Source organism: Pyxicephalus adspersus, chromosome 1 (genome assembly GCF_032062135.1).
Source record: "Pyxicephalus adspersus chromosome 1, UCB_Pads_2.0, whole genome shotgun sequence".
Lineage (NCBI taxonomy): Eukaryota > Metazoa > Chordata > Amphibia > Anura > Pyxicephalidae > Pyxicephalus > Pyxicephalus adspersus.
In genome coordinates this window covers 141,366,921-141,380,007 of record NC_092858.1, presented here as the reverse complement: position 1 = coordinate 141,380,007, position 13,087 = coordinate 141,366,921, and the positions used below count along the sequence as shown (strand labels likewise).

General features: G+C 37.7%; 1 protein-coding gene across 1 annotated transcript in view; it reads left to right on the top strand.

The window, feature by feature from the left end:
• LOC140334173 (apoptosis-inducing factor 3-like) overlaps positions 1–13,087 on the top strand; it is a gene marked incomplete in the record, with an annotated part of 47,389 nt that overhangs the window by 4,727 nt on the left and 29,575 nt on the right. Inside the window, 7 exon segments of the mRNA XM_072416372.1 lie at positions 719–797; positions 4,393–4,502; positions 8,242–8,351; positions 9,675–9,719; positions 9,808–9,889; positions 12,008–12,120; positions 12,982–13,068. Of these exon segments, the coding sequence (XP_072272473.1) occupies positions 736–797; positions 4,393–4,502; positions 8,242–8,351; positions 9,675–9,719; positions 9,808–9,889; positions 12,008–12,120; positions 12,982–13,068 (609 nt within the window).

Sequence of the window (13,087 nt, the reverse complement as noted above, 5' to 3'; positions counted from 1 at the left end):
GCTGGAGAGGGAGATCGACGCTGGAGGACGACGCTGGAACACGAACACGACGCTGGATGAGCACAGCGGGACCAGGTAAGTGAGGATTTTAATATAGGGAGAAAAGTTGGGGGTTAACGAAAATTGCAACTTTTTGTAGCCCGTACCAAGGTCAGGCTTAACCGTTGGGAGGTTAATATTAAACAGGATTTATATAGCGCCAACAAATTACGCAGCACAATACAGAGAGTGACACAGGAGGAGAGGACCCTGCCCCGAAAAGCTTACAATCTATCAAGTATTGTATCGGGTATCTATTATTTACCTTCATCAGTAAAACAAAGTACCAAAACCAAATACTCATATGACATCCAGAAAACTATCCTTTTCATAATCCGGTATTTAATGGCAGCCTTCACATTCCTTTTGGTACCTTTATTTTAGGTCAGAATCTCAATTGCTGATACAGAGTGATGTAATCTTCTAATATAAAATGTTATTATGACAAACACAAAACAATTCTGTTTCAAAAAAGCTATAAAGCCCCTTTTAGATTCAGATCATACAACATATGTATACTTATGTACACTTTCCACTCAATAGGGTGTCCAGTGACTGTGATGTTTCTTGCGCCTGTATAATATTCACTGTACAATAACAAACATTCATGTTTATAGATACAATTTTAAAATTGCTAAACCCTGCATGAGTAATACTCTTTTGTATGTTTGCTTTGCAGCATTTAAAAGAATCACCATGAGCGGAAATGAAAGGATCACCCTAGAGCTGTGCAAGGAATCAGACATTAAGGATGGAGAGTAAGCTTTAAATTATTCTCACAGCATCAAACGGTTTAACGGTCCCTTGCTGATAAAGTCCAATATGGTGGAACTGTCCATATGCCAGTTAAAACCAGCTTTTAAAGCATTCAAAGTGTTGAATATTTGAATATATAAACCATAGGAAATTGTATATAAAGGAGCAATGATTTCAACACTTGTCTGCCAAACAAAGTGGGATGACAGTACAGGATACAGTCTCAAGATCTTGTAACATAACCAAAAACTAAGAAAAAAACATTTTCACAATTTAATGTGGAAATACTAATGGGTTTTCAAACATCAACTGTGGTAATGCAAACATGCTATTACACAACAGTATCTTTGGGATTCTTAAAGGACACACGGCATGAGTGATCTATGAGAGCACACTTCACAAACCTTTCTTTCTAAAAAGGCAAGCGTTTTAAAGCTTGCCTTTAGAGTCATTCTTCCTGCTGACCACCACACTAATGTACTCTGGTCTTTGGGTATAGTAATTATATCAGGGGTTCTCCAAAGCCCCGAAAGGTATTTTAATTGTTCCCCCTATGTTAAAAATGTTGAAAAAGGCTGCTCTAGAGCAGCTGTCCCCTTCTCTTGACTCCACTGATCATGTCCCCCATATGGACACAACAAGAGTTGCGCTACTGTCCACCCCCCGGATGTTTAGCAGGTCTGAGCCTGCAATAGAAGAGTGGGCGGGTTCTGGTATCATGTAGTCACTCTGGTGTTTTCTTTTGAGTGACACAAGGCTCCTTGTGCATGCGCGGTCCGGGTTTCAGATCTGTCGTATGCACACTTGCTTCTACTACACGCTGCTGGATTTAAAATTATGAATTTAGTGTTCCATGAGGTCCGAAAGATTGGGGACCACTGCTCTAGAGGAACCCTTGGGTTCCACAGAATCCTGGTTTAGAAAGCTGTTCTAGATGCAGAGAAAATTGGCTTCTTATAAATATCTAATTGAAAATGATAAACCTCAAATGGAATTTGTTAATGTAAGCTACAATATATGACCCCTCCTTTTAAAAATATTTTTCTCCTTCTGTCACTCTGGTGCCATGATTTCAAAATTATTTTATTTTTTACCCAGAACATATATACAGGTAAGTAGTTCTGGCACATTTTCAGCATGCTAGTTCTGAGACTTTGACTGACTATACTGAGTTCGGACACAGCAGCTAGCATTTGCAGAAAAAGGACTGCAATGGCAGCATTTCTATTTCTCTCATGACATTTTCTTAAACTGCTATTGTGATGAATATCAACTACACAGGGAATACATTGTTCTCACTGAACAACTGCTTCAATGTACTTCTGCAAAGCAGGAACCAGAGATTGCATACTGTACATATCAATTATAATTTACACTGATGAATGTATGTACATCAAAATATCTTGTCTGATGGGGGGCGTGGCCGGCCGATGGCGGAGTAGGAAGCAGAAACGCACTGCTCCGTGCTCCACGAGGAGAAGAAGCCGCTTTAGCAGCACACAGGTGCCTGTATAGCATACCTGATGGGCCCTAAGACAAAGGGGGGGCAGAAGAGCCGACCTGGTGGGGAAACCCCGGGATCCAGCAGCATCCCGGGCATGTTTTCTGCAAGCCTCAGGGCCGCGAGTACACAGGCCGCAAAGCCGCGGCCTCAATTACCGGAGGGAGCCGGATCGCGGACGGATGCGGTCCGGAACAGCCCCACATCTACTGGACACTCGCCTGAACAGGTCAGAGAGCAAGCCCTGGACATGGGGACACATTCACCAGGTAGGATGACTGGTTCCCCAGACCACACATCATTGCCTCCCAGTTTAGTATCCCCTATGGGGGAATCCTCCTCTCCTCCTTGGGCGCCGAGGTGCAGCAGATGCCGAACGCTTGGTTTTTATATCTCCAATTATCCTCTTTTGTGGCTCAGTTTTTAACGTCTTATCCTACACAAAGGAACCTAACGGCATTTGAATTATTACTACGCTCTGAAAATAGGCCGACCCATATTATCTCTCAAGTGTACGGGATATTAATTGGGTTATCTGCTACCAGGGCTCCCACCTTTACGAGTTATTGGGAGAAAGAATTGGGAGTAATTATCTCACCTCTGGAGTGGGAAAAGGCATTTTTGCTGACCCATAAAATGGCTCTCCCTTGTAAGGCCCAAGAAACTAATTATAAAATTATGTCTAGGTGGTATGTATGTCCCACAGACGTTCATCGGATTTCTCCCTCAATTTCTGACAAGTGCTGGAGATGTGACTCTCACCGGGGAACGTTGTTACATATTTGGTGGGATTGCTCTGGCATTCGCAGGTTATGGGATCAAATAACAGACATTTATGCTACTGGAACGGGATTTGAGAAGGGTCTGAAAGTCCCTGAAGGGTATTAGAGGTATTGATGTCCTGATATTTGATTGGGTTTCTACTTCAGGCAATACAAGAGGCTAAGTTATGTGAGTTCCCCCTCCATGTTATTCTCTACCGTCCTTCTTTGGTTTGTTCAATTTTGCGGAGGATCCCACTTTACTTTTATTTTTGCTATGTATAAGTTAATTGTCATATGTTTTGTATTGGTATTTTACAATTGTGAGCCGTTAGGCTCTAGATTTCTGTATGTGTTATTTTCTGTACAAGCTATGTTTTGTCTTAATATTCAATAAAAAGGATTGTAACAAAATATCTTGTCTAACATGTATGTTTTAAAAATAAATTATTTAAAGTGCTGGTATTTCAATAAAGTAAAAAAAACAGTGTATTCACCCAAATATACTTTTTGTGTGACTTCATGATTGTAAAAAATCTGAAGTTACAGGCTAGTAGTTGAATGATCTTGGAGCAGTGATCTGTAGTTTTGTTATGAACATTCTAACAATTGCATTACCATGATTGAAATAAACTTTTTCACTGGTAAGATCTAGCAATTTTGCTGCTGATCACCTACCCCTGCTTAACTTATTAGTTTTGTACCAACATTGGCTTCAGTGGAGTAACTACCAAGACGTGCTGCAACATGTTCAGTGAAGGTGGAGATCATGGAATGAAATGTCTCTGCAGTTCAAAATCTGTAATTGCTTGGACCTTGCATAGGCACGTCAGTATAACATGATATCTGTGTTTGGAGCACCTAAACTGTGAGAAAATTTAGCGATCATGCTTACGATGGCAGAATGCAGACATGGTCTAGCTGGTTACCTGCTGTTCCCTTGTAAGGACATGTAAAGTGAAATAGTAATAAATAAAGCTCAATCCCCTGGATCATTGTGATAGTTCAAATAATTTATTAAACTATATGCAAAATCAAAAAAACCAAAAACTTTGAGACAAATTTCTAGTGGTCATATAACGATCGTTCTCTTCCTAAACTACTGGGCAAGAGTAACATCAGCTAGTTTCATCACCCACTATGTAACTCAACTTTTATCCAATCTTGTCATGTTACTGCATTTGAATGGGTGATTGTCCCTCCAGGGGTCCCCTTGCCCAAATCAAAATGTGGATAGTGGTTGCTACTGTCGTGATTTACAAGTACAACTATGAATTTTGTAATGGAGTAAATATTACAACAATATTGTCTACCAACCTCTTTCTTTGTATGCAGGATGCGGGAATTTGAGGTACTAGGGAGCAGTATTCTATTAGTGAAGAGTAACGGGACATTCAGTGCTGTGGGCAACAAATGTTCCCATTATGGAGCTCCTTTAAGCAAGGGTAAGTCGGGCAGCTTACTCCTAACCACTGCATTTTTTTAACATCATGTATTGTGGGACACTGTCCATTATTATCCTTGAAATGACTTACTACATAAATATTTTTGATTCTTTAGCAATCCACTATGTCCAGTGGTACAAGAGTTTTGTTTTATCAATTATTATAGTGCTCTCCTCTATTAAATGTTTTTAATGCTATAACTTAAAGCATGAAAATATTATATTTATTGTAAACTCGGTCATGTCTAGAACTTTACTGTGGCTGTCTCTGAGGTACACCTTCCCTGACAATCATATTAAGTATCACCTGCATTCAGCAAAACCTCATTGGGGGCAGATTCTTTGCATTGTTGTGCATTATTATTTCTCATAAACACTTACTCTGCTACAAAAAAATGTAATAACGTTATCTGCAAATATGAATTAGGTACAATAGGCACATGTAAATGGCAGAGGCAAAAAGACAGCTGTATGATCTATATGAATATTGAACACAATTATCTGTAGGAATAATACAGTTATAATGTAACTGTATTCAAATACATTCCTGTCGATGCCTGCAAATGTTTTAACAGCCAGCAAGAAAGACATTTTAATTACCAGGAGAATTCTAGGGAATGTGGATACTTGGAACCAGATGGATTGTTATATTTGAGATTTGCCTAATTTGTTGGATATACTATACTGAAAAAGCTAAGGTGTGTTTAAAAATACTCATGCTTTAGTATGGAAACTTAAATAAAAACTGGGTAACTTATTAACAGACTTATCAGTTAATATATTATACACTTTTTGAAGTCTATAGGCAGCCATTAATATTTTTTCTGTACCCATGTGTTGTTACACCCAAATGTAATCAGGTAATGCTATGTACATAATATTTATAATGAACTCATTGCCCAGACCCGTGATATGGCAGTGCTAAATATGTTGGGGGGTTGTGTGCATATGTTTACAATTTTTTCATGGCTGTACATTTGTGTTAAAACATGTGTAATGCAGGAGTATTTTAATCATGACAAGAAGGAGGTGCTTTACCTTTACATAATGTGGTTTGGTAATGCTGGTATGCCCTGTTTGATTTAGGAGAATAATTATTGACTTCTCATGACTCCTGAACCTGTAAAACTGCAATTAGGCAGTTCAGCACTTTCCATTGTGCACTTTGGGGGTCATTATAATAACTCCCATAGTTCACTTATTAACGTATTATTTTATTGTTATTGGAGGGCATTATTAATAAGTAGTAAAGCTTTAAAACATGCCATTTCTGACCTTCCTAGCTGCCGGTAAAGTTGTTCTTCAAAGATAACAACAAACATTTTTATTGAGACACAACCAGGTTCATGCAATAACAATGATTACAAGTATCATCTTGAAGGCATCAGACAAATTAAATATGGGCTACAAATACGTTTCATATTGAACCTATGTATCTCCATTTTATATTTATAACAAAAACAAGACAAAATATAAAAGAACAAGTGAAGAAGAAATAGATTAGAGAGAGCGGGAAGAAGGGAAAAAGAGGGGTGGGGTTGAAGGAAGGGGATATAGGCTTCTAATCAACAATGAATTGCCACAAACACATTTCTTTCAGTACTGAGATCCACAGTGGTGTAAATAAAAAATGGTGGCAGATATGGTAAATATAATTCCCTCAGTTAGAGTCTGGGGTATTAATGCACTGGATTCTGAAGCAGTACAGTATTGTATCCAGTAGAACCAACCCTTCTCAATTCCCGTGGTCATTAATTCTTCCAGGCATAAGATATCCCACACTTTCCTCAGCCATTAGCCAAAGTTCCCCTGCTCCCAGCATGTTGGTATGCAGGCCTTTGCTGCATTAGGCAAATTGTGCAAAAGTGAGTGTTTATACCTCTTCCTGGACATATTAGAAACATTATTATTATTATTATTATTATTATTATTATTAATAAACAGGATTTATATAGTGCCAACATATTACTCAGCACTGTACAGTAAATAGGGGTTGCAAATGACAGACTAATACAGACGGTGATACAGGAGGAGAAACATGGAGAAGACCCAGCTTGGCTCCATTTGTTATATTTGTGCCCGTGAGTTTGCATGTGATATCGGCTACACCCGACCAAAAACTCACTAACACAGGGTCAGATCTGTTTTTAACAACTAAGAAACCTCTTCTGGATGTTTGTTGGGGCTGGAAGGCTGCCAAGATTATATTTCTTAGAAAATAGCTGAGGCTACGTACACAGGTGTAATAATTGTTGTTGGAAACTGATCGTTCGATAATCATTAACAAAAAAAGTGCACAAAGACGCAGATTAATGAGCAATGTCGCTGGAAAGGAACGACTGTCCTGATGGATCCGTTTGAGTGACAATCTTTCACTATCTGTTGTGTGTACGGTCGTTCAGTGATTGTGGATTGTTCTTTGGTACACTTTCTCCGGTACACATCACTTCCTGCATCGTTCAAACGATCGTATCTAGTGTGTGTATATTACTGGTAGATGATATTTGATCGATCGTATCGTTACAGCATGTACAGAATCGTGCACAATACCATTATTCAAAATAATCATGAATAATCGCTGATCTGTCGTTAGTCATTTGTTTTCTAGCAACAATTATTGTATGTGTGTACCTAGCCTAAGATTTGTTTTCAGTGTTTAAAGATATGTGGTTAAATAATGACTTGTTTTGCTTGTTCAGATTGTGTAATTATTTTACTATGCATTGTCGGTGCATGGGTTCATGTAAAGTAGATCTATGCATTGTGCAGCAGACTGGGTGTAAATTCTTTAGTTTTGCCTCACACAACACCCTAAACTTAAATATCCCAAAGCTCACTCAAACACTTAACCTTATGGCCCAGATACTAAAAATTTTATAAATCTAACACCTGCAGTAGTATACTTGCTGAATGATATTCTTTGTGTAGTGATACCAAAAACAGCAGTGATCATAAGTATACTATCAATATATCACCAGTTTGATGTATCCACATTTGGTGTTAACATTTGTGGTCAGCTTCATGTCTCATGTCTTTTTCTTGCATCACTTTATAGGAGCCAGTACTCTCACAATAGGCTTTCTAAAGTATTTAAAAAAAAAACATTTATCATTGTTTTATTTATTTTATCTATTACATAGGATTGATGTTGAGATTGCTGTTTTGTTGTTTTACCAAACATCATCTGGTCTAAGGCTACTTAAACATGTCAGATGATTCTCATCCGATCATCGCTTCATGTCTAGTATCGAAGGAGAATCTGACATGTGTACAGCGCTCGTCAAACATCGTTCATGGATCTATCTTGGCGGATCCATGAACGACGAGCGACTGCAATACAAGTGAAGGAGAGAGAGCGCAGAGGGGTGCCACTGTCTCGTTCTCCACCCTCCCCTCTCCATAGAGCAGAAAGGCTCCATATGTACAGCTCTCATTCATGCGTCGTTCAGTCTTTTGTCGTTGAAAGGATCGCGAAAGATTATTGAACAACAATTATTGAACGTGTATTCCTCAACTTCACTGTAGCATACAGTACAAATAGAAAGGCTTTATGAAATGTTACCTGGAAAGTGCATTTAACCCCCCGCCCTCCTGTAGAAGAAATTACTTTTGATTGTTTCCTGTACAAACATAATTTACCCATTAGTTTACTAGAAATGTATACACATAAGCATTGTGAAAACACAAAAGAAGGGAGGTTGGTGAATAAATTTAATTATTGTATAAATGTTTCTTTACAGGATCCCTTGCAGGGGACAGAGTTCGATGTCCTTGGCATGGTGCATGTTTTAATGTGAAAACGGGGGACATAGAAGAATTCCCTGGATTGGACAGTCTTCCCTGCTTTACAGTAATAGCAATCACACATTTGCAGACAGCTTGGCCAGTCTTGGTCATTTTGTTTGAAATGTCATACATTAAAAAAAAAATCTGTACATTATTATGCTCACAGTGTTATTACAATTATTACCAGATGTTACATACAGGTGAAAATCCAGTGTGGTTATCCTAAAACTGACTATAGACTCAGTTGCTTGTTGTGGGCAGAACCAGACATTTTTTGCTTGTACAGTATTTCAGAGGTCACTGGCTGCTGAAAGAATGTGAACGGTGCCAGCTGTGGGCAGGCCGGGGCAGCATATAGCTGCAGATGTCGGCAAGCTACATTTTATGTTTATTCGTGTTTATTTAGTAGGCCTACAGTAAATTAAGGGTAGACCTACAGTAATTTGTACTGTGATAAAGCACATACCTGAAGCACATAGAACATATAAAAATAATTTAAAAATAATTTATTATGTGTATTTTTGTTGGAAGTATAGAAATCTCTTAAAGAACAACTTCAGGCACAAGAATTGATATGCAAAAAAGTGTTTACTTTTCCTGAGAGTGTAACAAATGTTTGGATTACTGTACTTCACCTAAAAATCATAGTTTTCTTTATGCCTCAAAGCAGGGCTTCTGCCATATGTTCAGACACTCTGGATATCAGATCTGTGAATCTCATGCAGTACTTCACCAGTGTCATTTTCATGCCCCCTCTCCTCTTGGCAATTGGTAAAATGCTGTGTGTTTATTTACACAACCATTTTTATAAAAAAAAAGTGGAGAGTTGCTTTAATAGATTAATTTACTTCATGCAAAAATACACAAGAAAAGGCTATTGAAATAGGCTGACCTTACAATGGGTAATTCATTTATCAGTATTTTACACAGTATTTATATAGAGCTGACATATTATGCAGAGCTTTACAAACTCCATGCTCATGCCACTAGCTGTCCCTCAAAGGGGCTTACAATCTAATGTCCCTACCTCAGTCATATGTTAATCTCTTTATGTATGTTATTCTCTAAAACTGTCTAAGGTCATTTTTGGGGGGAAGCAACTTAACCTAACTACATGTTTTTGGAATGTGGGAGGAAATCGGAGTAGCCGGAGGAAACCCACCCAAACACTGGGAGAGCTCCATGCAGATAGTGTCCAGGCCGAGATTCGAACCCGGGTTCTAGGCCAGTTCTTTATTAAAATAAATTTAATTAAAAAAGTATTGTATCATGAAGTGTCATTTTTATATGTCTAAATTATGTTTAAGGTTAAACTCTATTTGAATAAATAACTTATGTTTTGTGAATGTTTTTCTAATTTGCATATTTTGTAATATTTTCCCTACAGGTAAAAGTGGAGAATGGCAGTGTGCATATTGTTACAAGTAAAAAGGCAAGTTAGTCATTAATCAGCGCGATGTATTGGAATTCCCCTAAACTTAGGTAATAAGCTAATAACTTATCTTTATCCCCAAATACAGGCATTGGAAAATGTTAAGAGAGTAAAGGCCATGAGCCGTCATTGTGCCAGTGACAGAAGTATTGTAGCAATCATTGGAACAGGTAACAATTTCATAAATTTTTTTATATGCCACCTACAATTACCTGTTTTAAAGCCTATATCTGGGCAAAAACAAAATATACATCCAGCCAAAGTTTTTCCTCTCAATTTCTGTCTTCATGATGATGGACACCTCATCTTTTGTAATTACATAGTTACATAGTAAGTAGGGTTGAAAAAAAGATATAAGTCTATCAAGTTCAACCACTAGGGAAATGATCATAACCAGATATAAAACCCCTTGGACATAGTTGATCCAGAGGAGGGCAAAAAAAAAAACCCTGGTACATTTTGCTCCAACAGGGAAAAACAAATTCTTTGAGGCAATCAGATGTTCCCTGGATTAACAGTCTGTTATCTTTACTTTAAAGCTTAAATACCCAGTTATATTCTGTCCTACAAGAAAAGCATCCTGCTTTTTATTAAAGCAATCTATAGAACATATTGAAGCTACTTCCTGTGGGAGCCGATTCTACATTTTCACAGACCTTACAGTGAAGAATCCCTTCCTTATCCGGAGCTTAAACTTCTTTTTCTCCAGACGCAAAGAGTGCCCTCTTGTTCTTTGTAACAATCTTAAAGTTAATAATTGGGATAAGAGTTCTCTAAATGGACCATTTATATATTTATCCAGGGTGATCATATCCCTCCTTAAACTTCTCTTCTCAAGGGAGAATAGATTCAGTTCAACTAATCTCTCTTCATAGCTGAGCTCCTCCATTTCTTTTATTAGTTTAGTTGCCCTTCTCTGCACTCTCTCTAATGTCCTTTTTGTGAACTGGTGCCCAAAACTGGACTGCATATTCCAGATGTGGTCTGATCAATGCTTTGTACAGGAGAAGGATAATGTCTCCATCTCTGCAGTCTATTCCTCTTTTAACACAAGAAAGTACTTTGCTAGCAAGTAATGAGTCTGCAACAATAACTACAGGCACTTCAGTATTTCGAAAATACAAGCCTTAAGTATACATATTCTGATACCATGTAGGACTGATACCATTTTTAAGGTTGACTATTTCTCTTACTGGAGTTTTCATCCAGTTCAGGTTTGGTGGTGTTCCAGAACATAAACCTATGTGAGCTTTAACCACAAGAGTCTTACTGCCTTTGTGTGGTGATTGCACTGGCATGGTCTATGGTATGGCAACCACAAGCATTTTATATTCTAGCTATCCATCTACTTGAAGAAGATATGGAAGCCTGTGATTTGTATGAGGGGGCTTGTCTGGGTGCTGGAAGAAATATGATCACTGTGCCCTTGTCTGCTTACATTTAGATACCGGTAAATTGTAACTGCCAAGTGTATTTTACCATTCCTATAGAGGGTGCATTGAAACTATCCCATAGTGACAGTGATGTGTGAACCACAAAAATGTAAACATTTAAAAAATTTCACAATGATGTAAAATTACATTTCAAACCTTTAACACATACATTTGTTGTTGAGGTAATGACCCAGGAAAATTGCTATTTAGTTTTAGTTTGTAGGTGTATAATTGGCTTTGGGGTTTTGTCTCAAGTTCCTCTTTAATAATATCTGTGTTTTTTTTTTCTGCTGAATAAAACAGTAACACTGTAAAACAGGACACTGATAATTCAACAATTTATGTACTCAATGTAAAAGTGGGATCTCAAGACAAAACTTTTTCTAGTTGTGATAAATGAAGATATATGTTAGAACCTGTCAGGTTTTTTTTGTTGTCTCCCTTTAGGTGAAGTTTACCCCTACTTATTGCCAAGGTGACCATGGTCATTGGGATAAGTGAAATGGAAAGCCTTTCAATGGGTGTATCTGGTGACATGCGACAAGGTGCTGTCTCTACTGACTTCCCTTTCCTGTACCTGAAAGAAAGGAAATCTCTTCATAGCCATAGCTATAAAACTATGGCTATAAAGGGCTAACCATAGAACATAGCATTAAACCTATAAGAGGTTCTAATTCCTCCCACTGTAACTGGCCCATCTATTTGACGATAATGGCAGTGAGAATGAGATTATTAATGTAAGAGATACTAATGTGAATAGTTTAGTGAATGGTGTGGAATATGAAACACTATGTTACTGAGATCCAGATATTTTGCTGTTTATTATTTGTTTAATTACTTTTTTTGCCATTATAGGACCTGCTGCCCTGGTGTGTGCAGAAACCCTGCGTCAAGAAGGATATACAGGGCAAATCATTATGGTGACCAAAGAAAAGCACTTGCCTTATGACAGAACAAAACTAAGTAAGGTCAGTATTGCTTTGAAGTAGAACATCGGCTTTTGATTTCAATCTATGTACTTCATCGCTAATTAAAACTTCATCAAGATCTAAAGTTTAGCTTATAGTTCTCCCTGCAAAGTCACACAAATTCCAGTTCATGCTGTCACTGACATTCTCTTTATGCACCCTCATGATGATGTGCAGTGTTCCTGAAGTGGAGTTCCTGCTTGTACTACAGAGGGATAAAACAAGTTGCATGGAGTATTGCATGGAGTACTAATTATTGCATGGAGTACTAATTAACAAACGTGTGAATCAGCAGTGACTGCTGATTCACACGTTTGTTAATTAGCACCAGTCCAGGACAAGAATTTCATCAGCAAGAAGAACCTAGCTGCATCAATAAGGAAAACTAAATTTTGTGAGAGATGGTGATGGCTACAGAATTCAACAGTCATGTTAAGAAAATGTTCACATTTTTCTAATACAAATTATTAGTTTGAATAATCGGGCGCCTTTTTGGGCTGTTCCCACTATTTTACTGCAGTAACTCATGCAATGTGTATTTGTAAATTGCAATGTCATTCCTGAATGGTATCTCATTTCACATGTGAATGGATATGCATTGCAGCTTACCATAATGCACAATATTTGATGGATTTAAAAGGCGTATAAGAAGCATGCAAACCATAATCTAACTTTTAGCTGTAGACATGCCTTTAAACCATGCAATCAAAGATTTAGATGCCCTATTAAACGCTCAGAATTTTACTTTTGTTGTGTATCTGTACAGAAATAGTGCATCTCTGTTATCCATTATGACGTAAACTGATTGCCAGTTAATTGTAATTTTTAGAAACTGTCCTGATGAGCTTAAATTTTCTATAGGCAATGAATGCAAAGCCTGAAGATATCTACCTACGAACTAAAGAATTTTTCTCTCAATATGATATTGAAGTGCGGATGGAAAAAGAGGTAAGCCTTGGACTTTAAT